The sequence below is a fragment of the Cervus elaphus genome, chromosome 10 (assembly GCF_910594005.1).
Source record: "Cervus elaphus chromosome 10, mCerEla1.1, whole genome shotgun sequence".
NCBI lineage: Eukaryota > Metazoa > Chordata > Mammalia > Artiodactyla > Cervidae > Cervus > Cervus elaphus.
The window spans coordinates 38,971,862-38,999,016 of record NC_057824.1 but is presented as its reverse complement, the minus strand read 5'-3'; the positions used below and the strand labels follow the sequence as shown (position 1 = coordinate 38,999,016).

Below are 27,155 nucleotides of genomic sequence, written 5' to 3'. Positions count from 1 at the left end.
TGTTCTGTTTTATGTATCTATGTCATTTCATTTAAATGGCAAATATCCCACTGAGATGCCACTTCATCTCAATCACTGGGCTGGCAAAAATCCAGAGATGTGACAATATACTGCTGACAAGAGCTGGGAAGGAGGCCTTTGAGAGTACTGTTGGGAGAAGTATAAAATGATACAGGCTCTGTGGAGGGGATTTTGGCAACATCTTCAGAAAGGCTTTTGGCAGTATCCCTTTAAGCTAGCAATATCATTTCTAGGAATCAACCGGGAAGAAATACCTCCACAAACAGGAAACAAATGCATGCGAGAGGTATTCACTGCATCATAATTTGCAATGGAAAATATGAGAAGTGACCTATAGGTCTATCACAGTGGGGGACTAGCTGAATAAATACAGTGGATCCACACAAGGGAATGGAATACTGGGTGAGAGAATGGCAAGCTGATAAGATGGCCATATGTTCAGTGAAAAACTCGAGGGGCATAAACTTGACATTATATGATTCTTTTCTCTGTGAAAGAGAAAATAAGGCTGTATTTGGTTCTATTTATACCAAGAACCACCTGGAAAGCATATGCACGAGAGCCACTGCTCAATGTAAACTTTTTATATTGTTTTCATTTTTGAAGGATTTAGATGGATATATTTCCTATTCAGGAAACTAAAATACTTTTCTGTACAGCAGAAGCTAACGCAACTAAACTCCAAAAAAAAAAAAAAAATTAAAAAGCAAGAAACAAAGGAAACCATACTATGATTGGAATTGGCATAAGTAATTTAACTAGTATGTCAGAAAATACGATATATGTGAAAGTCACTCAGTTGTGTTCGACTCTTCGACCCCATGGACTGTAGCCTGACAGGCTCCTCTGACTATGGAATTCTCCAGGCCAGAATACTGCAGTGGGTAGCTATTCCCTTCTCCAGGAGATCTTCCCTACCCAGGTATTGAACCCAGGTCTCCCTCATTGCAGGTGGACTCTTTACCATCTGAACCACCAGGGAAGCCCAGAAAACATGGTACATGGAATGCAACAACAACAACAAAACTGTATTTTGGACTCTAAAAAACAAAAAAGAAACTAAAATAGACTTAAAATATTAAATGTCCAAAAGGTCTGGTTCAGATTTTTTAAAATTATAGTGAAAAATGCTGTTGACATTCCCATCCAAGGTGCAAGGGAGAGAAAAAAAGTAAGCCTCCATGGACCTTGGGATCCAGTAACTTGCTTGAAAGAAAACATAATCAGAGGACAAACTGCCTTTTTTTTTTGGCTGCACCATGGGATCTTAGTTCCCCAACCAGGGATCAAGCCCGCCCCCACCTTCCACTCCCCTCTGCAGTGGAAGCTTGAAGTCTTAAACCACTGGACCAGGGAAGTCGCTAAACTGCCTCTTTCAAGACATCAGTTTGTAATGTGTTAGAGATAAGAATAAAATAAGGACGGAATATGGTTTCTGGACATTGAAAGAATTTCTAAACTAAGCCAGTAGGCTGGTGGTGACCTGCTTGTTTACTTGAGGGTAAAGTTTTTTGTTTTGTTTTTAAATAAAATGGCTAGACAAGGTGAGAAAGGAAAAAGCAAAAAGGAAAGGAGGATTACAACCTGTCCAGATGGGTTGTCTGGGACTCATGATTTCCAAGTGTTTCCTGGGCACCTGCCACTGGGGGTTCCTCCCCAGGTGCCAGTTCTTGGAATTCCCTATCGTCCCTATCGTCTTCCCTGGTGGCTCAATCCATTAAGAATCCGCCTGCAATGCAGAAGGCCTGGGTTCGATCCCTGGGTTGAGAAGATCCCCTAGAGAAGGGAATGGCAACCCCCTCCAGGATTCTTGCCTGGGAAATCCCATGGACAGAGGAGCCTGGTGGGCTACAGTCCATGGGGTTGCCAAAGAGTCAAATATGACTTTAGCAACTAAACCACCATCACTGTCATATGCAACAGCAAAGCCACGAAGCTCAGAGAAGCAAGGTAACTTGCCCAAGGTCACAGAGCAACAAAGAGAAAGAACTTCGGTTAGCAACCTGTCAGCCTAGCTGTTAATCCAGTGCTCACTACACCTGGCAGTCTGTCTGCTTGTCCTTCTTCAACTCCAGGAATGGGAGTGCCCCAGCCCCACTGGCCTTCAGCCCCATCCCAGCTTCCCGAACCTTGATCCTGGCTTCTACCTACAGCCTCTGCAGAGACATGTGTGACAGAGGAAAATGGCAGGGTGGGGACTGGGCTGAGCACCTGCCCAGCCTAATGAGGAATCACGATTTGTCTCCAGCTGCTGGTTTCAGGCAGGAATGTGCGCTGTTTTGTCGGGTGAGGTTCTTCCAGAGGAGCACAGTTTTGTGAAAAAGGTTCTAACTTTTAAATGTTGACAAGCAATTAAAAAAATGTCAGTGCTCTGGACAGGCCCAGCAAAAGAGGCCTCTTGGGACTTCCCGGGTGGTCCAGTGGTTAAAACTTCGCCTGCCAGGGCAAGTGGTGTGGGTTTGATCCCTGGTTGGGGAACTAAGATCCCACATATCTCATGGCCAAAAAACACAAAACCTAATACGGAAACAATACTGTAACAAATTCACTAAAGACTTAAAAAAAAAAGAAGAAGAAGCCTCTAGTTTCCAACCTAATAGACAGCTAGGCAGAAGATGGGAAAATCACTCCTCCCCTTATTTCCTCACCTCTGTGTCATGGACCCTTTCTTGTGCATGTGGGTGGGGAGAGACCTCTTTAAGGAAATCTCATCACAATAACTAAAATCTATTAGACAAAGAGCATGACTGTTTGGGAGCCAAGTAAACAAATATTGGCTCCGAGACACACTTTTCTCTTCAAATTCTACTTGTGCACCTCCAGGCTGGTTCTGGTCCTTTGAGTTCCATCCTGTTTTCTGAACACCCAAACAATATCCCTGTCACTCTTCCTTTGCATTTTCTGTAGAACTGAAATTCCCAGGGCCCAGTTTACTGCCAAATTACCTGAGATAAACAAGTCATGCTAAGATCCTCTTTTCCTTTCCAAACCTAAACAGCAGCTGGCAGCTAGAAATGGTTATTTATAACCTGCACACGGTTCCACTCATTTGCTTGGTTTAGAAATGCTTAGCCGTGCATTCTGAGGCTGGGCTTCGTAATCAGATGAGAGCCTGGGGAGGATGCTGTGCGACGGCTAAGAGGCTGGGCTCCGGGTCAGCCACTCATTACCTGTTTGGGAGTCCTAATAGTTCTGACTCCACTTCCTTCCAGTTTAAGGTTAAGGTAGTACATGTGAGGGACTTCCCCGGAGCTCCAGTGGCTAAGCATTCGCCTTGCAATGCAGGGGTCTCAGGTTCGATCCCTGGTTGGGGAGCTAAGGATCCTACGTGCTGCAGAGTAACTAAGCCCAAGAGCAGGAACTTAGCCCATGTGCCACAACTGGGACCCGAGGCAGCCAATTAAAAAAGAACAAACAAACACAGAAAAGAAGTGTCCTGCACATAATACGTACTTAGTTTCCTACACCAGAAACAGCTGTTTGTGGATCTCAGGGAGTTCTGGTGATCTCTGGTACCCAAACATATCCTCAATCTGCCCCTTCCTCTCCATCATCCCTTTGTGAGCTCCGTTATCTCATCAACAGCCACCTGGTAGATCTCCAGCCTCTGCTATTCCTGGCTTCCCCCTACCCCACCCCAGGCAGCCATCTAAAAATAAGACCTCATCATTCCCCTGCTTGACTGTCCTCTGGTGGGTTTCACTTTGTACATTTCCCTCTTCCCTCCCTTATGTTCACACCTCTGTGGCCCCTAGTCTTCTCCTCCCTGGATTCAGGGTCCCTTCCTGCCTCGGGGCCTTTGTCCTTATCCCCTAGGTCTTCTTGTCAATCAGATCTCAGCCTAAAGGGAATCCCTTGCTCAGAAAGGACTAGCGCCCGGTTCTCCCCACTTTGATCTTCTGCATAGCACTTATCTGATCTCTTTTTTGATGATGTGGTTTGCCTGCCTTACTAGATATCAGCTCTGTGAGATCAGAGACTGCTGTCTGGCTCTTTTTTTAAATTACTGTATTACCCACACCTGGAACAGTGCCTAGACTGGAGTAGGCTTAGGGATACATTTCTGAAATCGATGAATGAGTGAATGATCAAATATCTGAATGGAAAGGCAGGAGGCATGATTACGAACTGCTATAAAGACTTCATCTTCTCTTACAACGTGTTTTCTTGACCCTTTCCCCTTGCTCTTTCCAGGACTGTGAAATGAAATATGACAAAGTAAGTTTAATACACCATCGGAGATAATTGAAAAATATTGATTTTTTTTTTCATTTGAAATAGTGAAGATAAGTAAATGCCACACATCTGTAATCTAATCGGTGGTCTCTGTGAGACACGCTTCCTAGGCTAAAATGGACTTGGTCTACCTCTGTATCCATCATACAAGCTTCCAAACTTATTCCCATGCCACACTCCCCCTCCTCCCATTCCAGTTCCCCAGGAAATACAAGTGAGGCCCCTGCATTTGTGAAAATACCTGTATGTGTGTGTGTGCATCCAAATGAAAGTGTCCTTTGGGTATTTTCACCCTCTCTCCAAACTAATAGTATCTTGGAAGACATGAGACTGTGCAGAAGATCCCCAAATTCCTAAGGAAAAAGATGCAATCCTTCCCCTGACAGCTAATTTTACTGAGAGCTCATTAAGTGCTGGGAACCGTTCTAAGGGCTTTAGAAATGAATTCACTTGGTTCTTGCAACAGCCCTATGGGAAGATCCTACTATTAATCTCCATCTTACAATTTAAGAGTCTAGGTACTGAGATGAAGTAACTATCCCCCACCCCCTACCCCCCACCCCCGGCTGAGACCACGTGGCTGGGAAGAGGAATTCCAGAATTCAAACCCCTTTAGGTCAACTCCAGGATGAGTTTGAGCAAACTCTGGGAGATAGTGAAGGACAGGGGAGCCTGGCGTGCTGCAGTCCACGGGGTCACAAAGAGTCAGACACAACTTAGCGACTCAACAACAGGTGAGCATCGACAAGAAGAGAAGGAGCTGTTGTTTGTCGCTAAGTTGTGTCTAACTCTTTTGCAACCCCACGGACTGTAGCCCGCTCTGGGATTTGGGATTTCCCAGTCAAGAACACTGGAGTGGGTGGCCATTTCCTTCTCCAGGGCATCTTCCTGACCTAGGGATTGAACCTACATCTCCTGCAAGTCTCTTGCACTGGTAGGCAGATTCTTTACCACTGAGCCACCAGGAAAACCCTTGAAGAGAAAGAGAGGAGAGTCCAAACTCTCAGCCCTGGTTTTTATGGTTCCCCTCTGCATGGTTAAAATGAAATCTCCATCCCAATGGAAGCAGGAGGCAGAACTCCCACTGTGCAGGCTCAAGGCTTTGTCCTGGGGGTAGAAGCAATGGACTGAAAGAGATCTGGGCCTTTTTCTCCCACTCCTGGGCTCCCCATCAGGGGTTCTTAACCGCCCCCGCCCTCCCCACATGCCATGGCCTCCACATCTGATAAATGACAGTGATCAGACTACATTCAAAGTCACTTACTGGCTGAAACCAGCCCATATACATTTGTCTGGTCTCCAAAAAACAATTTTTTTTCCAGCTAACATTTAAAACTGGGCAGATTTCACATGCATAAATCCTGAGTTCTGGATTCTTTTGAAAAACTGAAAAATCCGTTGACATGGGGTCTGTGTTCCTGTCTGGCAACAGTTGTTGGGAGCTGAGGGCAATGGCCCGCCAGATGGCGTGGTGCCCTCTGGTTCCTCACCCCCACCCATCTCCCCAGTTGTCTCTCTGCCACTGAGGTCAAGCCCAAGTTGCCATTTATCAGCAGGTCTCAGAGTTTTTTCCCTACAGTAAAGATACAAGTGAAGGTTCATGCGTTCACATTTCCGGGAGAATGAATCATTGTCATCTAAGTATTTACATGTGTACTTTTCATGTGCTAACCCTTGATCTAAGGGCTTGGCAGCTATTAATGTATTTAATTCCCACAACAACCCTAGGAGGTGAACACATTTATTATCTCTATTGTATAGATGACAGAGGGCTTCCCTGGTGGCTCAATCTGCCTGCCAATGCAGGAGACTCAGGTTCAATCCCTGGGTCAGGAAGATTCCCTGGAGAAGGGAACAGCAACCTTCTCTAGGGGCTTCCCTGATAGCTCAGTTGGTAAGGAATCCGCCTGCAGTGCAGGAGACTCTGGTTCAATTCCTGGGTAGGGGAGATCCACTGCAGAAGGGATAGACTACCCACTCCAGTATTCTTGGGCTTCCCTTGTGACTCAGCTGGTAAAGAATCTGCCTGCAATGTGGGAGACCTGGGTTCAATCCCTGAGTTGGGAAGATCCCCTGAAGAAGAGAAAGGCTACCCACTCAGTATTCTGGCCTGGAGAATTCCATGGACTGGTCACAGTCGGACACGACTGAGCTACTTTCACTTTCTAGTATTTTTGCCTGGAGAATCCCATGGACAGAGGAGGAACCTGGGGGACTATAGTCTATGGGGTCACAAAACAGTTGGACACAACTTAGCAACTAAACAGCAACAACATAGATGGCCAAGATGGAGGAAGCAACAAGCTTTAGGAAATTAGTAGATAACAGATTCCCAGATATGCAAAATATATTCAGGTGTTGAAAGAACCTGACGCAAAGCAGCATAATGAAATAAACCCTGGCTGCCGCTGCATTATATTACCCGCCTGGTCCTTGCAGGCTTCTAAATTTATGACATCTCTACAAGATCTTCAGGGCTCTGAGACATAGCAGCATCCCCAAACGGGATCCTGGACTAGATCTGTCAGGTCCCTTCCATCTCTAACCTTCTGTGATTTTATGTGGGTTTATATGAGAGTCGGACACGACTGAACAACTTCACTTTCCCTTTTCACTTTCATGCACTGGAGAAGGAAACGGCAACCCACTCCAGTGTTCTTGCCTGGAGAATCCCAGGGACGGGGGAGCCTGGTGGGCTGCCGTCTATGGGGTCGCACAGAGTCGGACATGACTGAAGCGACTTAGCAGCAGCAGCAGCATACAGTGTATCTAATTACTTTGGGACTCTTTGGAGGGGACACACACACACACTCACACACATCATGAAGTTTAAGTTCACTAGAGTTCAGAAAAGTGTCGTGGTCTCTGCAGGGGTCCGGGGGTTGGTGACTAGACATATGTGATGCTGCATTCACCTGCAGCTTTACTATCCCCGAGGGACTGTGTCTGAAGAATCCATCAGCTCAGGGTGGTCCAGGTGGCTTTGGGCTCCAAGATGAGATGGGAGATAGCAGTGACAGGAAATTCACTGGGATAGAGATTGGGGGAGCACAGGAACACTAAATGAAAAGTAGAGGGAGAACAGAATACAACTAGGGGCTCTGGGGTGTAGTAAAGGGAGCTGGGCTAGAATATATTGTTAAGACGGGTTGAATGATTGCAAAGGACAAAGTCTGGATGAACCATCCTTGTCCACCAGAAAAACAGAAACCTGCCGAGGTCTCTGGAACTTGGCCTGGAGGCTTGGCTACAAGGGCTCTTTCTCTGCTTTATGGAGACCAGCCAGAAATTCACTAAGGAGCAAGTAAATGGGTTCCTCTCTTTCCTGGTTACAATCTCAACCTGGCAAACACTCATGAGCATCTCCCTGTGCCAGTCCTTGGGCCAAGTGTTGGGCATGCAAAGAAACAAGAGTGGGTCTCCACGCACAGAGAGGGAAAAAGGCACAGAACCCAGTACCCGTGATCTAGCGCCACTCCTGAGAGGTCATGGGATCCAGAACCACGTGGGAGGAGCTAATACCACAGGTGACACCAGTCATTGTTAATCTGTGGCGTGGAAGTGACTTGAGAGAAGGGCATGGCTGGCTGGGAGCAGAGAAAAGGCAAGGCAGGGAGGTGGGAAAGGATACTGGAATGACTGAAGCCAGCTTCCCCAGGTAGATTGGCTAGAAGTTGAAATCACAGACGCCTGGAGGTCAGCCCAGTGCACTCAATGCAAGAAGTAAACACCACCAGCCAGCCAGAAGCACCACCAGCCAGAAGACTGAGTCAAACTGCCATCGCAAGTCCAAGGTCAAGAGGGTGGCCACTGTTCAGTGCTGGAGGACTGGGGCTGTGTAGGAAGGCAGGCCCTGTGGGGCTAAAGCTCCCTTTTACTGGGAGACACTAAAAGTCCAGGTTTCATGGGAAATTAACCCTGAATATACATTGGAAGGACTGATGCTGAAGCTGAAACTCCAATACTTTGGCCATCTGATGCGAAGAACTGATTCATTAGAAAAGCCCCTGATGCTGGGAAAGATTTAAGGCAGGAGGAGAAGGGAGCAACAGAGGATGAGATGGTTGGATGGAATCACTGACTCAGTGGACATGAGTTTGAGCAAACTCCAGGAGACAGTGATGGACAGGGAGGCCTGCTGGGCTGTAGTCCATGGGGTTGCAAAGAGTCGGACACAGCTTAGCAGCAGAACATTATTTTTAAATGTGGGAAAACACATCTACAGACCCAGTTCAGCCCAGTATAAAGTCTCTGGGCATGGGAATGGGTGGGTATCTGAAAATGATGGGGATGGGGGGGATGGGGGGAGGGGGACACCAGCAGGCCAACTGAGGGATAGGGGAAGGGAGGGGACAGCATCCCCAGGGAAATTCTCTGGTTAAAGGTACTATGTTCACAGGGCAACCATTAAGGCTACAAGGCTCTGGCTATTCAAAACCCCATGGGGCATCAATAGCCAGCCCAGGGCTACTGAGGACAAGGATGCTTCACAAAGTGCTCTATAAACAGCTCCAAGCTCCTCCTTCTAACCACCCATGTTGCTTCTTGTAAGCCCCCTCCTACGTGGGAATAGAGGAGCAACCTCGGAGTCCAGGGAGAGCTGGGAGAGTAGTTAGGGATGGTGTCTTTTAAACTGTGTTTATTCTTTCACCAGCCTAATGGCAAGCCTCGCTCGCAGACTCACTCCCCAGGTGTGAGAACCGGGTCAGTACTGGCAGGGACAGGTCTTTGATGACACAGTAGAATGCAGACTTTGTTCACATGAGTCCTGGTTCTGCCCCCGACTAGCCGTGTGGTATAAAATGAGCATAATTACAGCAGCATATTGAGCCATCAGAAGGACCAAACTGAGTCCTCTGCGGCTGATGTTAGCAAACTCCTCCTGTGAAGGGCCAGACAGCAAATATTTTTGGCTTTGTGGGCCATATGGTCCCTGTCTCAGTGAGTCAACTCTGCCACTGAAGCATGAAAACAGCCATAGACTGTGGGTGTACATGTGTATACTAATGGGTGTGGCTGTGTCCCAATAAAACTTTATTTACAAAAGCCAGCAGTGGACCAGAGTGCTTTGGGTGTGGGGAACACCTTTATAAATGTTATCTTCTGGGGACCACCAAGTTGGACTAAAGTTATCTGCTGATGTCTGGCTTTCTCACCCAACTCTGACGTTCTTAAGGGAAGAGAATATAAGGCCTCCCCTTTCTTTTCTCCCAGATTAAAGCTCAAAGAACAAGTAAAGCACAGTGTGGCACACAATAAAGTATATAGGGATTTTCAAAACGGTCCCACTTAATACTAGAGCAGGATGTAACTTCAAATGCCTACAGGGGCCCAGGCAGCTATCAGAGGCAATGAGGGAAGCCAGCCAGGTAGGGGCTGTGATGGATTGGAAAGAGATCTTCTCTTCTAAGGGGGTGGTCTCCACATAGCTCCTGCAGAGGGAACTCTTGCCATGCTGAATTTCAATTTGATATTAACTTTATTGATATTTATTGGGATTCATAAATTGACTTTTCCAGTATTTTTAAGAAAACATCATAATCGGAGATTTATGAGAAATCTTCCAATTTTTCAGTAGTGACAACAAATTCAAAAAAATTAAAAGAAAAAAAATTATGGGCCCAATAAATATGCTCGTGGGCTGACTCAGCCAGAGGCTCTCAGTTTGCAACCTCTGGTATAAAGACTTCATTTTCAAATTTGCTTCATCTCTGTTTTTTAAGGATAAAAAAATTGTAACTTATGTCTTTAAAAATCGACTTCACGAGAACTCGGAGAAGAGTACACGGAGCTCCCATCCCCTCTTCACCTGGACTCAATCTAATTCATCTTGATGTCTCTGGATCCCAGTGCACAGGAGGCGCTGAAATGTGGAGTCACTGAAAGAATGCCCCAAAGAAAAATAAACAAAACAGAGTGTGCCAAGTTCCTGTGAGCTAAAACGACAGGATGGAATGAATGCCGAGGAGCAGCAAGGGAAAAGAAATCAATCAGATAGAAGGACTGAAGCCAAGGAGGAAGGAAAACAGAAGCAACACAGAGGCTACATGGACCACACATTTATTTTGCCTGCTGAATGCTTTCTTTGTTTTATTTTATTGCTATTATTATTATTTTGGCTTGAATTATTTTCAGTAGGAAGAGAAACAGACAAATCACCAGGCGCCCAGGTAAACACCACCCAAGGACAGAAAAGATGAGACAGGCTGACAGTGTACTTTCAGCAAAACTATACTAATTCAACTGACACCCGTTTTGCAGTTTGGGTTTATTTAGACGAGCGAGGCTAAATTTCATGTTGGCATTATTAATTCTTAGAGAAAGTTTGCTAAGCAAATGAACAGTATAAATAGGGGAGATGTCGAATATTTGCTCTGGGGGGAACTAAAGCAAAGGCGTAGCTTTAAAATCCTTTCTAATTATTTCGATGTGCTGAACTTTTGTCTAATTATCATGTTCCTGCAAAACTGAGGAGAATTTTTTTTTTCTCAGCTATCTCATATTTTAAAAGCACTGGGGGAAATTCCGCTTTGACATAAAGGTGAACATTTTCAGAGGCAGAAGACTCCTACACTGCCAATTTACTTTTGTGTAAATAAACCATGTCAAACATTGCAATTTCTTTTAAACAGAGAGTGAGCTAATTACCAAGATTATTATTTGTTAGCGAGCTTCACCAGGTTCCCTGCTCCCTCTTGTTAGCAGTACAGAAGAAATCTGCACAATGGCAGTAATAACAGCATAACCTCCATGTAGGAGTGCTTTTCATACACCAGACTTGGCGTTAAGTATGTTTGCACACAGTCTCCTTGAATCCACAATAATAGATTCACCAACGAATTGGCACACAAAACAAGGTAAGCTTCAGTATCATCCCCACTTTATTGACAGGAAAACTGAGGCTCAGAGAGGTCAGAGTACACCACTGAGATTCAAGTCCAGAATTATTTGGCCCAGAAAACCTACGAGCATTACAATACCTTCATCTCAGAGCCAGACAGAATCTGCTGAAAGCCAAACCCAATGAGGCAGGGAAAAATGTTGTGAAAGCTATGGTAATTAGCACAAGTGGAATATACCAAACTACAGTCCAGTCTGGGGATACTTAGCAGATATTTAAACTTCCGTGAGATTAGGAAGTAAACATCTTTCTAACAAGGCCGGGCTTGGCTTATCTATCTAGTTGGCTAGAATCATAATTCATCAAAGTATGCTTCACTTTACCCAACAGATATGTGCCTGGAAAATTGTGTAGAGATCAAAGTTTATAAAATTGCAAAGGAAAAAGGGATCCTTTGAATGCTAAATCTAATCTTAGGGCAAACACTTTCTTAAAGAGAACAAATTTTTTCTTTTTGTAACCAGTCTGAAAGGGATTCCTTGATAGCTCAGCTGGTAAAGAATCCGCTTGCAACGCAGGAGACCTCGGTTCAATTCCTGGGTGGGGAAGATCCCCTGGAGAAGGGATAGGCTACCCACTTGAATATTCTTGGGCTTCCCTGGTGGCTCAGCTGGTAAAGAATCTGCCTGTAATGCAGGAGATGAGGGTTTGATCCCTGGGTTGGGAAGATCCCCTGGAGAAAGGAATGGCTACTGACTCCAGTATTCTGGTGGGTCGCAAAGAGTCAGACATGACTGAGTGACCTGCACTTCCACTTTTCAACCAGTCTGAAAAATGGACAGGTTCCTCCTCTGGGCCATAATAATGCTCTAGGAGTGCTCAGAAGATAACAATTAGAAGTGGCTGAACAGACCTCTTGCCAATGGTCTATAGCAATGTTTCTCAAAGTGTGCTCCACAGATTCTGGGAGGAAGAGGGCTTCCCATGAACAATTATTATCTCTATCATAATTCTAAGACTTTTTCTACTGTGTCAGTATTTGCATTGATGGTGCGAAAACAACAGTAGGTATTAATAAAACCGCTTATAGCTTGAGTGGCTACAAGGCACTGGCACCATACTGTACCAGTTGTCATATTCTTTAGTGCCATGACTGACAACAAAACAATCAATAAAACATTTTTACTTAAGAAGGTCCTGTATATTGTCACCCTACTTATTTAACTTATATGCAGAGTACATCATGAGAAACGCTGGGCTGGAGGAAGCACAAGCTGGAATCAAGATTGCTGGGAGAAATATCAATAACCTCAGATATGCAGAGGACACCACCCTTATGGCAGAAAGTGAAGAAGAACTAAAGAGCCTCTTGATGAAAGTGAAAGAAGAGAGTGAAAAAGTTGGCTTAAAGCTCAACATTCAGAAAACTAAGATCATGGCATCTGGTCCCATCACTTCATGGCAAATAGATGGGCAAACAGTGGAAACAGTGGCTGACTTTATTTTTCTGGGCTCCAAAATCACTGTAGATGGTGATTGCAGCCATGAAATTAAAAGACGCTTTCTCCTTGGAAGGAAAGTTATGACCAACCTAGACAGCATATTAAAAAGCAGAGACATTACTTTGTCAACAAAGGTCCATCCAGCCAAGGCTATGGTTTTTCCAGTGGTCATGTATGGATGTGAGAGTTGGACTATAAAGAAAGCTGAGCACAGAAGAATTGATGCTTTTGAACTGTGGTGTTGGAGAAGACTCTTGAGAGTCCCTTGGACTGCAAGGAGATCCAACCAGTCCATCCTAAAGGAGAGCAGTCCTGGGTGTTCACTGGAAGGACTGATGCTGAAGCTGAAACTCCAATACTTTGGCCACCTGAGGCGAAGAGCTGACTCACTGGAAAAGACCCTGATGCTGGGAAAGATTAAGGGCAGGAGGAGAAGGGGACGACAGAGGATGAGATGGTTGGATGGCATCACCAATCCGATGAGGACATGGATTTGGGTGGACTCTGGGAGTTGGTGATGGACAAGGAGGCCTGGAGTGCTGTGGTTCATGGGGTCGCAAAGAGTTGGACACGACTGAGCGACTAACTGAACTGAACTGATGAAACAGGAAAAATTAATTTTATTAAACCTGAACCCATGAGAACACATTTTTTTTTTTAATATTCTGTGTGAAAAAATGCAAGGTACACATCAAACACTTCCGCTATAAGCCAAAGTACAACAGTTGATCTAGAAAACACTTGTGGGATTATTTAATTTGCCAGCTGAACTAGCCAAATATTTTAGCAAATGTCATCTTTACTTGAGTGAACGATGAAAAGACGAACTACAGTTATTCAGACGTGAGTGTGGGGCAGACATTTTCTTAAGCACAAAAAAAGGTAAGCCTGTCACTTTATGGAAACAACTGATAGTGTTTGTCGCCAGTGAAAAATTTTAAGCTTTTCCAGTGGAAATAAGTAGGAAACTTGTTTAGTCTACTTTGAGTTTGATAGTTTCCCAATACTTAAACTCCTTTCGAAAAAAAAATGATAGGAATACTAAAGGAATGTAATTTTTTGACATTGTGTAATGACACGCCATTTAATAAATGGCGTGTCATTTCCAATGTCAACATTTGAATATTTGCATAAACCAGTGAAATAACATTTTCCAAATGACCGATGCTTAATATTATGAAATCATACATGGGTAAAATATGCAATCAAAGGGCAAGAGAGACCAATGGGTTTTAATGTCACAGAGTACAGAAGTTCACCGATATGGTTTCAGATGCCGAATTGTGGCTAACCTTTGAGAAATTACCACTGGCTAAGCTTTGGAATAGTATCAAAGGAGAATGTCTACAGTTATCTAGAATGGCAATTAAAATATTCCCTGCCCCACATATATGTCTATGTGAGGCCCCATTTTCTTCAAATACATCAGACAAAATAACAAAACCACAGTTTGGCTGATGAAGCATAAATGAGTCTAGCTATTTCCAATTAAACCAGGTATTAAAGAGATTTAAGAAAATGTAAAACACTACCATATTTTCTACTGATCTTTTTGGTGGGAAATACAGCTTCTTTTCATTAAAAGTATTATGTTCAGAAGTAATGCACTTATTATTACTTTTAAATGAATTGATACATGATAAATGTAAGATTTTCTCAACTTTCATTTCTGATATGGTCAATATCACAGACATAATACATACAAAGCTCTTTTCAGGTAAGAGCATAAAGGCATCCTAAGTAAAAAGAAGATTTGAGTTTTGATGTTCCATAGCAACATTAACTGGAGAAGGCAATGGCAACCCACTCCAGTACTCTTGCCTGGAAAATCCTATGGACAGAGGAGCCTGGTAGGCTGCAGTCCATGGGGTCTCGAAGAGTCGGACACAACTGAGCGACTTCACTTTCACTTTTCACTTTCATGCATTGGAGAAGGAAATGGCAATATGGACCTTTCCACTGGGCAAACTGGTGAATGACATTTTATAGTACCTCTGAAGTCCAAAGGGCAAAGATGTCTTTTAAACGTAAAACAGATTGTTCAATTAAAAATTTTTTTCCACACTGTACTAGGCAGATATCACAAAGGAACAAACTTCCCAGAAGTGAGGGACAGTGGTGTAGTGGGAAAAATTATTGGTATTAGACTCTACTGGTCTACCAGTAGGTACTACTGGTAGTAAACTCTACCAGTCTCTCTAGACTTTAGTCTTCCCGTTTATAAAATGAGATATCAGGGTAGATATTTGGAATCATAGAATTCTATGATTCTTATTGAAAGTGAAAGTGTTAGTTGCTCAGTTGTGTCTGACTCTTTGTGACCCCGTGGACTGTAGCCCGCCAGGCTCCTCTGTCTATGGGATTTCCCAGGCAAGAATACTGGAGTGGGTTGCCATTTCCTACTCCAGGGGATCTTCCTGATCAAGGGATAGAACTCAGGTCTCCTGCATTGCTGGCAGATTCTTTACCATCTGAGCCACCATGGAAGCCATGATTCTTATTGAGAATCCCCAAAGATGGCCCACAGGCTGCATCTGGCCTTCAGAATGATTAGCCATCACAGCATTTTGAGAAGCACCCCCCAGGAATATAATTGCTTTGAGCTGAGTGAGAAGCTTCTCTTTCAGAAAAGAAATTGACTTTTAATCACAGCCCAATCCAGCCCATTAGACTTGCCCCTGCAAGTATCTGTATTTGCAACTTCTGGAATGAAAGGCTTCTAAAATTCCTTCCATATCTTTAACTCCCTAATTCAGCTCCAGAGCCAGTGCCTGGGTCCCTTTCTCACTGTACCACTTGATGACTTTGATTTGGGGCAAGATACTTCAACTTCTCTCAGCCGGTATCCTCATTTGTAAAATGGGATAACACTCAAAAAATTTAGGAAGCTTATCGAGCTACTTGACAGCATTTACAGAGTTCTTGGCACGGAACAGTATCATTAACATCAAAGCACAGACAGTATTCCCTAATCTCCCCCAACTCCCATCCCCAGTAGCTGATGATTGCACTACCCTTGTAAAAGCCTACCCCCCATTAACTCCTATATTCCATAGTTCCAACCCATGACACACAAGACCCACCCCCTCAGGCCTCTATTTTTTTCCCCACCCTAAACCCCTTCTCTGATGCCCCGGCCAGTACCGTATCCCAACACAACCACAGGCAGCACAGTGACCAAATCACCGACCACTCCCCCCAGCCTCCTCTTCCCCTCCCGGACCACTTAGGTTCCCTTTCCCTCCGACGGCGACTCCCTTGGGTCAGGCAGTGAAGGTCCAGGGGTCTGTGGCCTAGGATTCTGCCCGGAGGGCCCTCAGGAGGAATGGGAGAGTAACTGCCCGACCTCCCGGAGGGGCCCACGGACACTCACCGTCCATCCCTAGAGGCGGCGGTTCCGGGAGCTCGAACCGGAAGCGGCCTCTACACTGTTTGCAGTTCCCCTGGTTACTGCGGGGTTCCGGACCAATAGCGGTGGAGCTCCACGGAATGAACCCGCCCCCAAATGGAGTGACGTTACGATCTCGGTCTGGAACTCCTCCTCCGGTTCCCGGGTCCGCCCCGCCTCCCTGGCTGCCAGTCGTTGTGCGCAGGCGCTCTGGACCGGGGCCCTTGGCGGCGTGGTACGCAGGCGCCCCGGGTGCAGCTAACTGAAGTAGCAATGGACGCGCTGGAGTCGTTGTTGGACGAGGTGGCCCTGGAGGGGCTTGATGGCCTGTGCCTTCCCGCGCTTTGGAGCCGTCTGGAGACGCGAGTGCCGCCCTTCCCGCTTCCTTTGGAGCCCTACACGCAGGAGTTTCTGTGGCGGGCCCTTGCCACGAACCCGGGCATCAGCTTCTACGAGGAGCCTCGGGAACGACCAGACCTCCAGCTCCAAGACCGGTCAGCGGCCTGGCCCTGCGGGCGGGAGAGGGCAGAAGTCGGGGTCTGGTGGAGCTGGGAGGCGGCCAGGTTCTTACGAGAGGAGAGAGAAAGGAGTGGAGCGGAAGGAAGACCCGGAGCCTGATGGGGCGGGGGGGGGGGCGCGCAGAGTAAGGCTGATTGGGGGGGTCTTCGGCCTGGCAGGGCCCAGGCGTCTGATGGAGTTGGAGGGTCGCCTTGTGATATTCCATTACGCTCGTGTGTGTTTGGGGTGATGGTGAGCAGAACTGGGGGGATATGCTTTGGGTTTTAAAGAGTATTTTCTTTGAAGTGGAGCTTAGGATTGAAGCAGTAAGGCTGTTCAGATCAAGATTGGAGACCAGTTGAAATCAACAGACCTTTATGGAGCATTCATTCGGTGCTAGATTAGAGAGCAAGTTTAGCAACACCAGCAACCACAATAATGATAGCTAACGTTTATTTATTGCTCATTATGACTTGGTGCTGTGGGATTCCCAGGTGGCGCAGTGGTGAAGAATCCCCCTGCCAAGCAGGCCACACAGGTTTGATCCTGGGTCAGGAAGATCCCCTGGAGTAGGAAATGGCAACCCGCTCCAGTCTTCTTGCCTGGAAAATTCCATGGACAGAGGAGCTTGGTGGCCTACAGTCCATGGGGTCACAAAAGAGTCAGACACGACTGAGCACAAACACATAACTTAGTACTAGGCAATATCTTGTTCCTGTTGTTTCAGGAGATTGAACCCACTTTATTCTTGCAGTGACCCTATGAGGAAGGTGCTCTTTTCTTCCCCATTTTTTTTTTTTTTTTTAATTTTTTGGCTCCAGCGTGTGGCTTGCGGGATCTTAGTTCCCCATCCAGCACTGAGTCCTAACCACTGGACTGCTAGGGAATTCCCAGCTATCTTCCCCATTTTGCAGTGGAGGAAACTAAGTGATGGAGAGAAATTAAGTCACCCATCCAAAGTTAAGGACATTGTTAAATGACTGGATGTTAATTCGTTTCCCAAAGCTGTGGGTTTTTTTCTTTTTGTTTTGAGGATCAGGAGAGATTTCCAGAGGAAATACTGTGTAAAACAAGACTTAAAGGTTGGATTTAGGTAGCCAGTTGGCATAATTTTTCTAAAGGAAGAGACCTAAGTTTGGGTGAAGTATACAACTGGAAGTAGTGAATGAGAAATAATAGTTGACATTTGTGTATATGGTTATTGTAAGCATTCTAAGATTCTTAAATATACTAAGTTATTTAATTTTAAAACAAAGTTGGATATTCTTATCCCCACCTCCCTCAAGAGAAAGAAGGCTGAGACACAGAGAGAGTCGTCCACTAGCAGGGGCAGAACCCAGAAGCTGAATCCAGGAAGTCTTGGTTCAGAATCCAGCCTGCCCCTACCAATTGGACTGGACTAATCCATTTAAAGCCTAAAGCACCAAAGGGAGGGTCAGACTAGGGGCTAAGAGTGAAGTTGAGAGATCTGTAGTAAGCCACTCACGAACCACCAGTCAAGGTTTGGCTTTCCATGGTGGGTGTGAGAATGAAGAAAAAAAGCTGATGGAATCAGACATGAGGCAGAAGAATCTGGAGGATTTGGTGACTGGTTGGGTGTGGGGTATAAAGAAAAGTAGGTCTGGAGGATGATGCCATCCGGTTCCTGACTTTTGGGCATCTGTGTGATGTCTGACTCTCTGTGACCCCACGGACTGCAGTACACCAGGCTTCCCTGTCCTTCACTATCTCCTTCAGTTTGCTCAAACTCAACGTCCATTGAGTCAGTGATGCCATCCAATCATCTCATCCTGTCGTCCCCTTCTCCTCCTGCCTTCAATCTTTCCCAGCATCAATGGGTCTTTTCCATTGAGTCAGCTCTTTGCATCAGGTGACCAAAGTATTGGAGTTTCAGCTTCAACATCAGTCCTTCCAATGAATATTCAGGACTGATTTCCTTTAGGATTGACTGGTTTGATCTCCTTGCAGTCCAAGGGACTCTCAAGAGTCTTCTCCAGCACCACAGTGTATGAAAGGCCAATAATGGGGAGACAAGATATTGAGGCAAGAAATAGCGACTTTATTCGGAAAACTGAGCATCCATGAAGATGGCAGGCTAGCACCCTTAAGTACCATCTTACGGGGGTCTGAATGCCAGTTTCTCTTGAGGGTGGAAGAGGTGAGGCAAAAAAGTTAAAAGGCCGTTGTTGTTGCTGCTGTCCACTAAGTCATGTCCAACTCTTTAGCGACTCCGTGGACTGTAGCCCACCAGGCCCCTCAGTGCATGGGATTTCCCAGGCAAGAGTGGGTTGCCATTTCCTCCTCCAGGGCATCTTTCCAACCCAGAGACTGAACCTGTGTTTCCTGCTTGGCTGTCGGATTCTTTACCTCCAAGCCACCTGGGAAGCCCCTGAAAGGCCATTAGTCTTGCAGAATGTCTTTTGGTTGGGCCAGCATGAGAAGTAGTTGTTTAGTTGCTAAGTCATGTCCGACTCTGTGACCCCATGGACTGTAACCTGCCAGGCCCCTCTATCCCTGGGATTTTCCAGGCAAGAATACTGGAATCTTGCAGAATATCTCTTGGCTGGGCCAGCAGAGGAAGAGGATGTGCTAATTTCTTCTTTTCTGCAGCCATTGACAGGTGGGCAGGGTCAGAATGCGTCCCTTACCATTAGGGCAGATTGGGGGGGGAGGGGCGGGGCAGGTCAGGGGGCAGGTTTTCCTGAGGCAGGCCATTATGTTTGCTTACAGTCATTGACAGCATCCTTTTAGTGATTATATTAACAAAAGCAACAAATGGAAAAGGTTAAATAAAAGAAACAGATCCAGGTTTTGCTCTTCCCTGTTAAAATTGATGACTGCTATCCTTCACTGTGATGGGGACCAGCTGTGATGGGGCCCACAGAAGTGCAGCAGGGAGGGAGTTGGGGAATGTGCTGACCGTACCTTGAAACACACTGGGTTCAAGGTTCCTGTGGGTTGTCAAGTGGAGATTCTGGTTGGTCAACATCTAGCTTTGTGGGAGGGTCAGCAGGTCAGAGGGACTGACCTGGGCACGTGGAGTCACCCGTGTGGTTGGCAATGGAAGCTCTTGGCCAGGACCCTCCCTGGGAGAGAGTGTAGTGTGGTTGGAAGCCTTAAGACCTGGCCCTGGGGTGGATGAAGACCCAGGAGCCTTCAGAAGAAGCCTGGGAAGATGTGGCTGGAGAGCCAGAGGACAGCAGGCCAGAATGGCCTGAATTGAGAAGATGTGATTTGAGAATGGAAGGTTAAGTAGTGCAGAGGTTACAGGGAGGGCAAGAAGGAAAAGCACTGACAAATGTAGATGGGATGTGACAGGTGTAGGATGTGAGCAGGATTCCGAAAGAAAACTTGACAAATGTAGCTGACTGGATAAAAGATGCAAAACTCAAGATGCCTCCATGGTGTTGATGAGAGGCCACTGGGACAAAATGGTACCAAGGAGGGGCTTTGTTGGAGGTGGGAAGTGGCAGTCATAACTTTTTGGTTTTGATCTCATCAAACATGACAGTTGAAAACAGGATTAGTGTTTGGGGGCAAGAAACAGGGCTGAGGATTTGATGGTGAGAATTGTTAACATGCCAAGTGATAATTGAAAACCATAAAAATGTGTGAAAGTAGAAGAGGGGTGGTTAAAGAGATGGAAAGGTGACATCTCCAGGTGGGGAAGCCTTGAGTCATTAAGTCCAAACATAATGGTTTGGAAACCAGGCACAGGATTTGCAGGGAAAGGCAAGGAAGGTGGTGGGGCCGGGAAGGTGGTTCCGATTTCAGCATTCATCCTCGGGGGTGAACGTGGAGGCTCCTGGGAAGATCTGTGTTGTCTGGGATGGAGACTCAGGGACAGTGCTTGTCAAGACATCCTGCGTTAGGAAGGCAGGGAGACCAGGGGCTCTTACTCCCTCTCCCCAACCTCAGCCAGAGGTTGTCAGAAGAACACAGCCAGCACGTGTTACTTCTGAGGCTGAGCTGTGGTTCGATGTTTGTGCACTTTCCCACCCCCCCACTTAGGTATGAAGAAATTGATTTGGAAACGGGCATTGTGGAGTCCAGGAGGGACCCGGTTCCTCTGGAGGATGTCTATCCCATTCACATGATCTTAGAGAATAAAGATGGCATCCAGGGCTCATGCCGGTACTTCAAGGAGAGGAAGAACATCACCAACGACATCAGGACCAAGATGTTACAGCCCCGCTGCACGATGCTCGAAGCCTTTGGCAGGTAACTCGTTTGCACTGTGGGCATCTTCCTGCTTTAAGTCGGGGTGTGTGGTCAGGGCGCTAGGACAGGGTGCAGCCCCGGTGTTCTCAGACTGCGTCCACCCTGCCCTAGCTAAGCCGGCCCTCTGCCTTCACCACTCCGCTTCTTTTGGGGCTAATCTTGCTCCGGCTGGGGTGGGGGCGGGGAAGGCTGCCTTCCTTTTCCCTTTGTGTCCAGGTTGCCTCCTTGGTTGCCTAGTGAGCAGTCCTTTTGTGAGCCCCATTCCCACCTCCCTTCCTACTTGATGGATCAGGAAGCTTCCAGCGTGAACTCACCTTGGCGCCAGCTTCTTCCTTAGCCTGCAGACCTGCCCCCCCATTCCCCTCCTCCCTCACCTCAGAGGAGACGGAAGCCGGGCCCTGTCTCAGCCGGTGACGTCTCTTCCTCTCTTTCTCCCCAGAACCTCATGCTCTTTCCCGCCTCCATCAGCTGGCTCATCTTTATCCTTTATTTTCAGCTCTTCCCTATCGACACTGCTCTCTCCCCAGCCTGACACTGTGATTTGTTCGTCTTAAAACAAGACCCTCTCCCCACCTCGGATCCCCTGTGACTGTGACTCTGTTGCTGGAGCCAAGCTTCTCAGAACCAGCCACACTCGCTCTCTGTCCCTCTGGGTCCCCCCCTCTTCCTGGAGCTCTGCAGCGCCGGCTTCCTGACCCAGCCCCACCGCGCTTCCTGCCTCCTCAGGAACCCCCCTCTTTGAGAGTGCTCCCTGGTGACGGCCCACAAACTCTCTTCACACTCGTAGGCCCGAACTGGGGGCCTGTACATGTCATTTCATAACCCCGGTCTCAGTTATCGCATCCCCTTATAAGTGATTCTTTTCTTGTCTTTCTCTTCAGTAGACTGTGAGCTCCGCAAAGGCAGATGCCATTTTTTATTTATCTTGGCATTGCTGGTTCTTTGCATGGCATTTAATCAGTGTTGGATAATTTGATGACCACAGTCAGCAAATCAGGCCTCGGGCAGGAGTCCTAGAGTCAGCTACTGGGAAAGGTTGGAGTTGCCATAGGACAGGGGTAAACCACCCTGAATACATTTTTAAAGCAGCGAGTCAGCGTCCCTGTTTTCAAACTTTTCTTTTCTCAGCTGAGCTCTTCCAGTTTAACTTAACGAACCTGTTTCAAGAACACAGGTCGTAAGTTTGTGACATGCAGACCCAGAAAGGAGGCTGTCTTGTCCGTCATGTGTATTCGCTGCCTAACACTCTTTCGAGATGGACCGTACAGAAGACTAACTGGGTCACAAGCAATGTGAAGGGAACTGCAGTTAAATGAAAACATCGACAACCTCAGCTTTTTACTTTCTGCCTGCTCAGTAGGAGCAGTGGAATCATCTGTTTATTGGCGGTGGGAGGGGAGCAGGAGGAGGAATGTCAGGCTGAGCGATGTGAGTGAAGACAGGCATTAGGATCAGGCATCAGTAAACCACAGGCTGGGAGGAGTAGATGCTGCCTGTAGATGGGAGGGCTTGGGAGCCCGCGGGCTCTCGTACAGACCCTTAGTGACTTACTCCCCTGGGAGAGGGAGCTCCTCCAGCTGCTGTGTCTCGATGCCAAGGAGTGAGTGAAGATGGTTTCTCTGCGGCAGGGCTGGGACCCGAGACAGTCTGCCCAAGATGGCCGTTCATTAATAAGTCAGCAGGCAAGGCCCCAGGGCGTAGTGTCTTTGTCTTCAGCATCGGACTGTTCTGCATCAGCAGAGACGTCTGTATCCCAAGCTGGGGCTTCTTGAAGCGCCTTGCTGGGACAGGGGCTTGACCTCTTTTGCAGGCATTATTTTTCACATACCCAGATAGCAGGAGGAGCTAGTTATTTGTCACAGGTCTGCTCTCCAGAATGGCAGGTCCGCCCGTCACACAGGGCACTGTTCTTGACTCTGAAGTTTTGTTTTCTCAGTCCAATTCAGGAGGCGAGTTTGTTCACTTAATAGATGGTGACAGATGCCCTTCTGTAAGCATTTAAGGCACTGAGGATGTCCTGGGGACCCAGATGACAACTTGCCCCCCCCCCCTTAGGGTACTTACGGTAGGGACATTTGCCCCCAAAATGTGGCCCTTTCTGAGAGTGCCAGGTGTGTGATGAGTTCAGAAATGGTCAGAGACAGGGATGGCCTGTGGTTAGCATTTGTATGGAGAATTGAGGTGTTGGTTTCTGAGCAGTGATCTGAAGGATGAGAATCAGTGGCCTAAGGATGAGGTGGGCAGAGCAGCTGGGCAGAGGACCAATGGGGCCACTGTGGGTGCGGAGCCAGGCAGTGGGGGTGTGTAGAAGGTTCTGGGCTCTGGTGGGGAGTCTGGGTTTTGGCCCCAGGGCCCTGGCAGGACTGGGAGGGGTCCGAGCAAAGAAATGGTGAGACTGGCTCTGTTCCCCCTGAACCCTCTTGTGGTTCTAAGGATGGAAATCTCCTTAACTGGGGATTGTGACCCTCTGAGGAGAAGCAGGAAACCGTGGTTCACTAAGGTTCTGCTTTTATACATTTCGATTTTCTTAAAAAAAGTAAATTTTTTTTAATTGATTTTTTTTTTTCCCTCGGCGGTTTCTGGTTTGCAGGTGGGGGAAGAAATTGATCATCGTTGCCTCCCAGGACATGCGGTACCGGGCCCTGATTGGCTTCGAGGGCGACCCCGACCTGAAGCTCCCGGACTTCTCCTACTGCATCCTGGAGCGGTTAGGCCGGTCCCGCTGGCAGGGGGAGCTCCAGCGAGACCTCCACAGCACTGCTTTCAAGTGAGGGGACGCTCTGCTTCTCTGCTCTACATGTCGGGGCTGCCTGACCATCAGGCGCTGCCACCTGGGCAGTCCCAGCCTCTGTGGTGGTTGAAGGCATGGTGCTTTCTCATTGAAGAGACCCTGGGAAAAAAAAAAGAAAAGGGGGGACTTCCATGGTGGTCTAGTGGTTAAGACCCTGCCCTTCCATTGCAAGGGCCACCGGTTCAATCCCTGGTCAGGAGACTCAGATTCAGCATACTGCTTGGCACGGCCAAAAATAGGGAAAAAAAGAGAGACCCTAGGGTGACCAAAGAATTTATTGTTCAAACTAGATATTTTGAGAGTGGAAGGTGGAACTGACCAGAAGGAACACCTAGGCAGTGGGCATAAATAGAGCCCATCTGGCAAACCAGAATGCATGGTCACCCTAGTTATTGGGTGCTACATGATTAGATACCCATGATCAGCTCCTTGCTAACCCTGCCATCCCTTCCCACTCCATTCCTCAGTCCTCTACACACATGCACCTCCCACCCTGTCTCCCCATCCACCTCTCCTGGGGGTCTGAAGTGTGCCTTAGGTTGAGTCGCTTTCCATGGCCATTGTCACATAACAACGGTTCTCTTAGGTTGACTGGATGGGGGGAGGAGGTGGGGAAGTGTCTCTGGTATTCATATCCTCTGCATTATGGGGTGAAAGCAGCCAGCAAAGCAAAATGACCGTCTGCTCTCTTCCTCTCCTCCAGGGTTGATGCTGGGAAGCTCCACTATCACAGGAAAATTTTGAACAAAAACGGGCTGATTACGATGCAGTCCCATGTGATCCGATTGCCCACCGGGGCCCAGCAGCACTCAATCCTCCTCCTCCTGAACCGGTTTCACATGGACAGGTACAGTGTAGACTCCAGAGCGCTTCCTTACCTCTGGATTTCAGCCTGGTGTCTTGTGCCTTTAAAAATCCTAGAGGCGGGACTTCCCTGGTGGTCCTGTGGTAAAGAATCTGGCTTCCCCTGCAGGGGGTGCGGGTTCAATGCCTGGTCTGGAAGTTCTGTGCCTTGAAGTGCAGCCAAGGAAGAAACGGAAAAAAAAAAACAAAATCCTAGAGGCGAAATCAAATATGACTAGCTTTTAGGAAAAAGATATTTTCCATCTGTTTCTGATTATGCAAATAAGCCATGCTTATTTAGAAAGTCTGGAAATTATATAGAAAAGAAGGGGGAAGAAATACCTCTCGCCCCACAGCCCAGCAGTAGGGACTGTTAAGGTTTTTTGGTGATATTTAGGGGGAGGGTAAAAAGAAAAGCCGATAAGTCAAATTTGATTTGTTATGGCGCCAGAATTCTGTGGGTAGAAGAGAGAACAAGGGGCTTAAGTCAAGATCTGTATTTTAATCTTTGCTCCTGACTTGGGCACAATCCGTGACCTCACTGAACCACTGTTTCCCTCTTGTGTAGAGAGGCCCTGGCTCAGCCTGGTGTTTGTTCCTAAGCGGTGAATATCTGTGCCTTTGTGTATTCTTGCATTCATGGAAAGGCAGGACCAATGAACCAGTCTCCCGATCCCATACATTTGCCCTCCCTGCTGCTAGACCTGTGGGTAGTTAAAGCCAAGTTCACCTTCCCCAGTGGCATGACGATATCTTTCCACCCCTCTCCCAGCATGACCCCCCCCCCCAAACCCCTCACTGTCTCCTGTTCCCCACAGCTGGGGAGCCCTGGGCTCCTTTAATAGCTTCCTGTGGTGGCCATTAGCTTGTGAGCATTTATTATGATCTCCACTTCACATTAAAAATGCAAAGGAAGGGAAGGTCCTTCACACCAGTAAAGTGAGAGCAAAATCAGCGATGTGTCCTGATTAATGCACAGAGCGCTGTATTTCAATGAAGGAGACCTGGGTTCACATTTTGTGCCTGAATTTTAAAAAAGCTGAACTTCTTTATGAAATCATCCCTATCCTCTCTTACCATCTGATTTATAAGGAAATGTATAAATAGATGCTTCCTAAAACTTTACAGTATTGTTGACTTAAAAAATACAACCTCAGATTTGAGGATTATATTTTATTCGGTGGGAATTTTTAGGACTTTAAGCCCCAAAGGCAGCATCTCAAGGAACCCTGAGAGAACTGCTCTGAGGAGACGAGGTGGGGGGAGCCAGGTTATATAGAAGTTTTGCAACAAAGGGCATGAAAAATGGATTACTTCCTGCCGTATCAGTAAGCGAGGATGTCACAGTCATCAACAGTTACATCCATCCTGCGTGAACCGGTGAGCCCTGAGGAAACTCAGGATGTGAGAACACAGGATTCAGACCCACATAGCTGAGGAGCTCATCAAAAGGATGAGTTCAGTAAGCCCTGGCTCTCGCATCTTCCCACACAAAGAAAAGCGCTTAATTCCTTAACTTGTCATATCTGGTTTTCCCTGGTTGAGAACTAAGATCTCAAATGCCAGCATGCCCCTCCCCCCTGAGAAGGAACAACCCACAAACAAATTAAAAAGACATGATTAGGTCAACAAACTTAAACTTTAATACGAAATAGCAACTTAATAGTGAATATTTCCAGTTCCCGTGAACCTGAAAGTCATTTTAGCCAGTTTCTTTTCTTTAATTTGTAAGCTCTTACTTTTAAATTGAGTAGAGCTCTTTATTAATTCAGTTTTTTTTTAAATTGAAGTAGAGTTGATGTGCAGTGTTGTGCCCATCTCTACTGTACAGCCAGTGACTCAGTTATGCACATATAATACAGACATTGTTTTTTTATATTTTCTATTATGGCTTATCACAGGGTATTGAGTATAGTTCCCTGTGCTATGCATTAGGAGCTTGTTGTTTACCTACCCTGTATGTAATAGTTCACATCTGCTTATCCCAAACTCAGTCCCTTCTCTCCTCCCATCCCCTCCCCCTCGGTAACCACAGGTCTCTGCTCTGTCTGTGAGTGTGTTTCTGTTTTGTAGATAGGTTTGTTTGTGCCATATTTTAGATTCCACATGTAAGTGATATCATATGGTGTGTAAATTCAGTGTTGATAATACTTTCCAGAGGTAGAGATATCTCATGTATAATGTGTGCACAGACATATGGTATAAAACAGGCAAAACTGGAGATCTCATGGCTTCACTTAAAAAAAAACCTCCTTTATGAGTCACGTATTACAGTGTAAACTTGTCTGTGTGTGCACACAGTCGCCCAGTCAGATCCGACTCTTTGTGATCCCATGGACTGTAGCCCGCCAGGTTCCTCTGTCGGTGGAATTTTCCAGGCAAGAATACTAGAGCTGGTTGCCTGTTCCTACTCCAGGGGATCTTCCCGACCCAGGGGACAATGTAAACTTAGTAGTTTACAAAGAACAGTTGGAATACATTAAAGTTGCTTGCTCAGATGACTAAAGCTTTACTATTTGTAAAATTTGGCTGAGGGAGCATTCCCTGTGGTTTGAATTTTAAAACTGCCACTTGCTGTCTTTTTTTTTTTCCCCTTGGATTTAAAACTGCTACTTTCTTTCTTTCTTTTTTTTTTTCCCCCTTAATTTCAGGTCTTGCCTGATTGACCTAATTAATTAGGTTCAGTCTCAGGTCCTTATGACCTATACTTAATATTGCTGGTTTGTAGAGATTTGCAAGAGAAAGACAGTTACTTTCCATCCCCCAAAGAGCAGGTCTGTCACCTAAATGATTCTGAAAGATTGATTTGTCTGA

The 27,155-nt window shown here is 46.6% G+C and overlaps 2 protein-coding genes across 5 annotated transcripts in view; one reads left to right on the top strand and one right to left on the bottom strand.

The window, feature by feature from the left end:
• The window catches only part of LOC122701544 (katanin interacting protein), a 228,563-nt gene extending 212,379 nt beyond the window's left edge, over positions 1 to 16,184 (bottom strand). For 3 of the 4 annotated variants that reach the window (XM_043914569.1, XM_043914575.1, XM_043914573.1), the window contains exon 1: positions 15,974 to 16,184. In XM_043914569.1, coding sequence (XP_043770504.1) covers positions 15,974 to 15,980 — 7 coding nt within the window. In that variant the 5' untranslated portion in view covers positions 15,981 to 16,184. The remainder of the gene's footprint in view (positions 1 to 15,973) is intronic. The other variant, XM_043914572.1, reaches the window with a different exon arrangement.
• A 4-nt stretch (positions 16,185 to 16,188) lies between these two features.
• The window catches only part of GTF3C1 (general transcription factor IIIC subunit 1), a 77,393-nt gene continuing 66,426 nt past the window's right edge, over positions 16,189 to 27,155 (top strand). The window contains exons 1-4 of the mRNA XM_043914567.1: positions 16,189 to 16,482; positions 20,498 to 20,707; positions 23,298 to 23,474; positions 24,202 to 24,345. Coding sequence (XP_043770502.1) covers positions 16,262 to 16,482; positions 20,498 to 20,707; positions 23,298 to 23,474; positions 24,202 to 24,345 — 752 coding nt within the window. The 5' untranslated portion in view covers positions 16,189 to 16,261. The remainder of the gene's footprint in view (positions 16,483 to 20,497; positions 20,708 to 23,297; positions 23,475 to 24,201; positions 24,346 to 27,155) is intronic.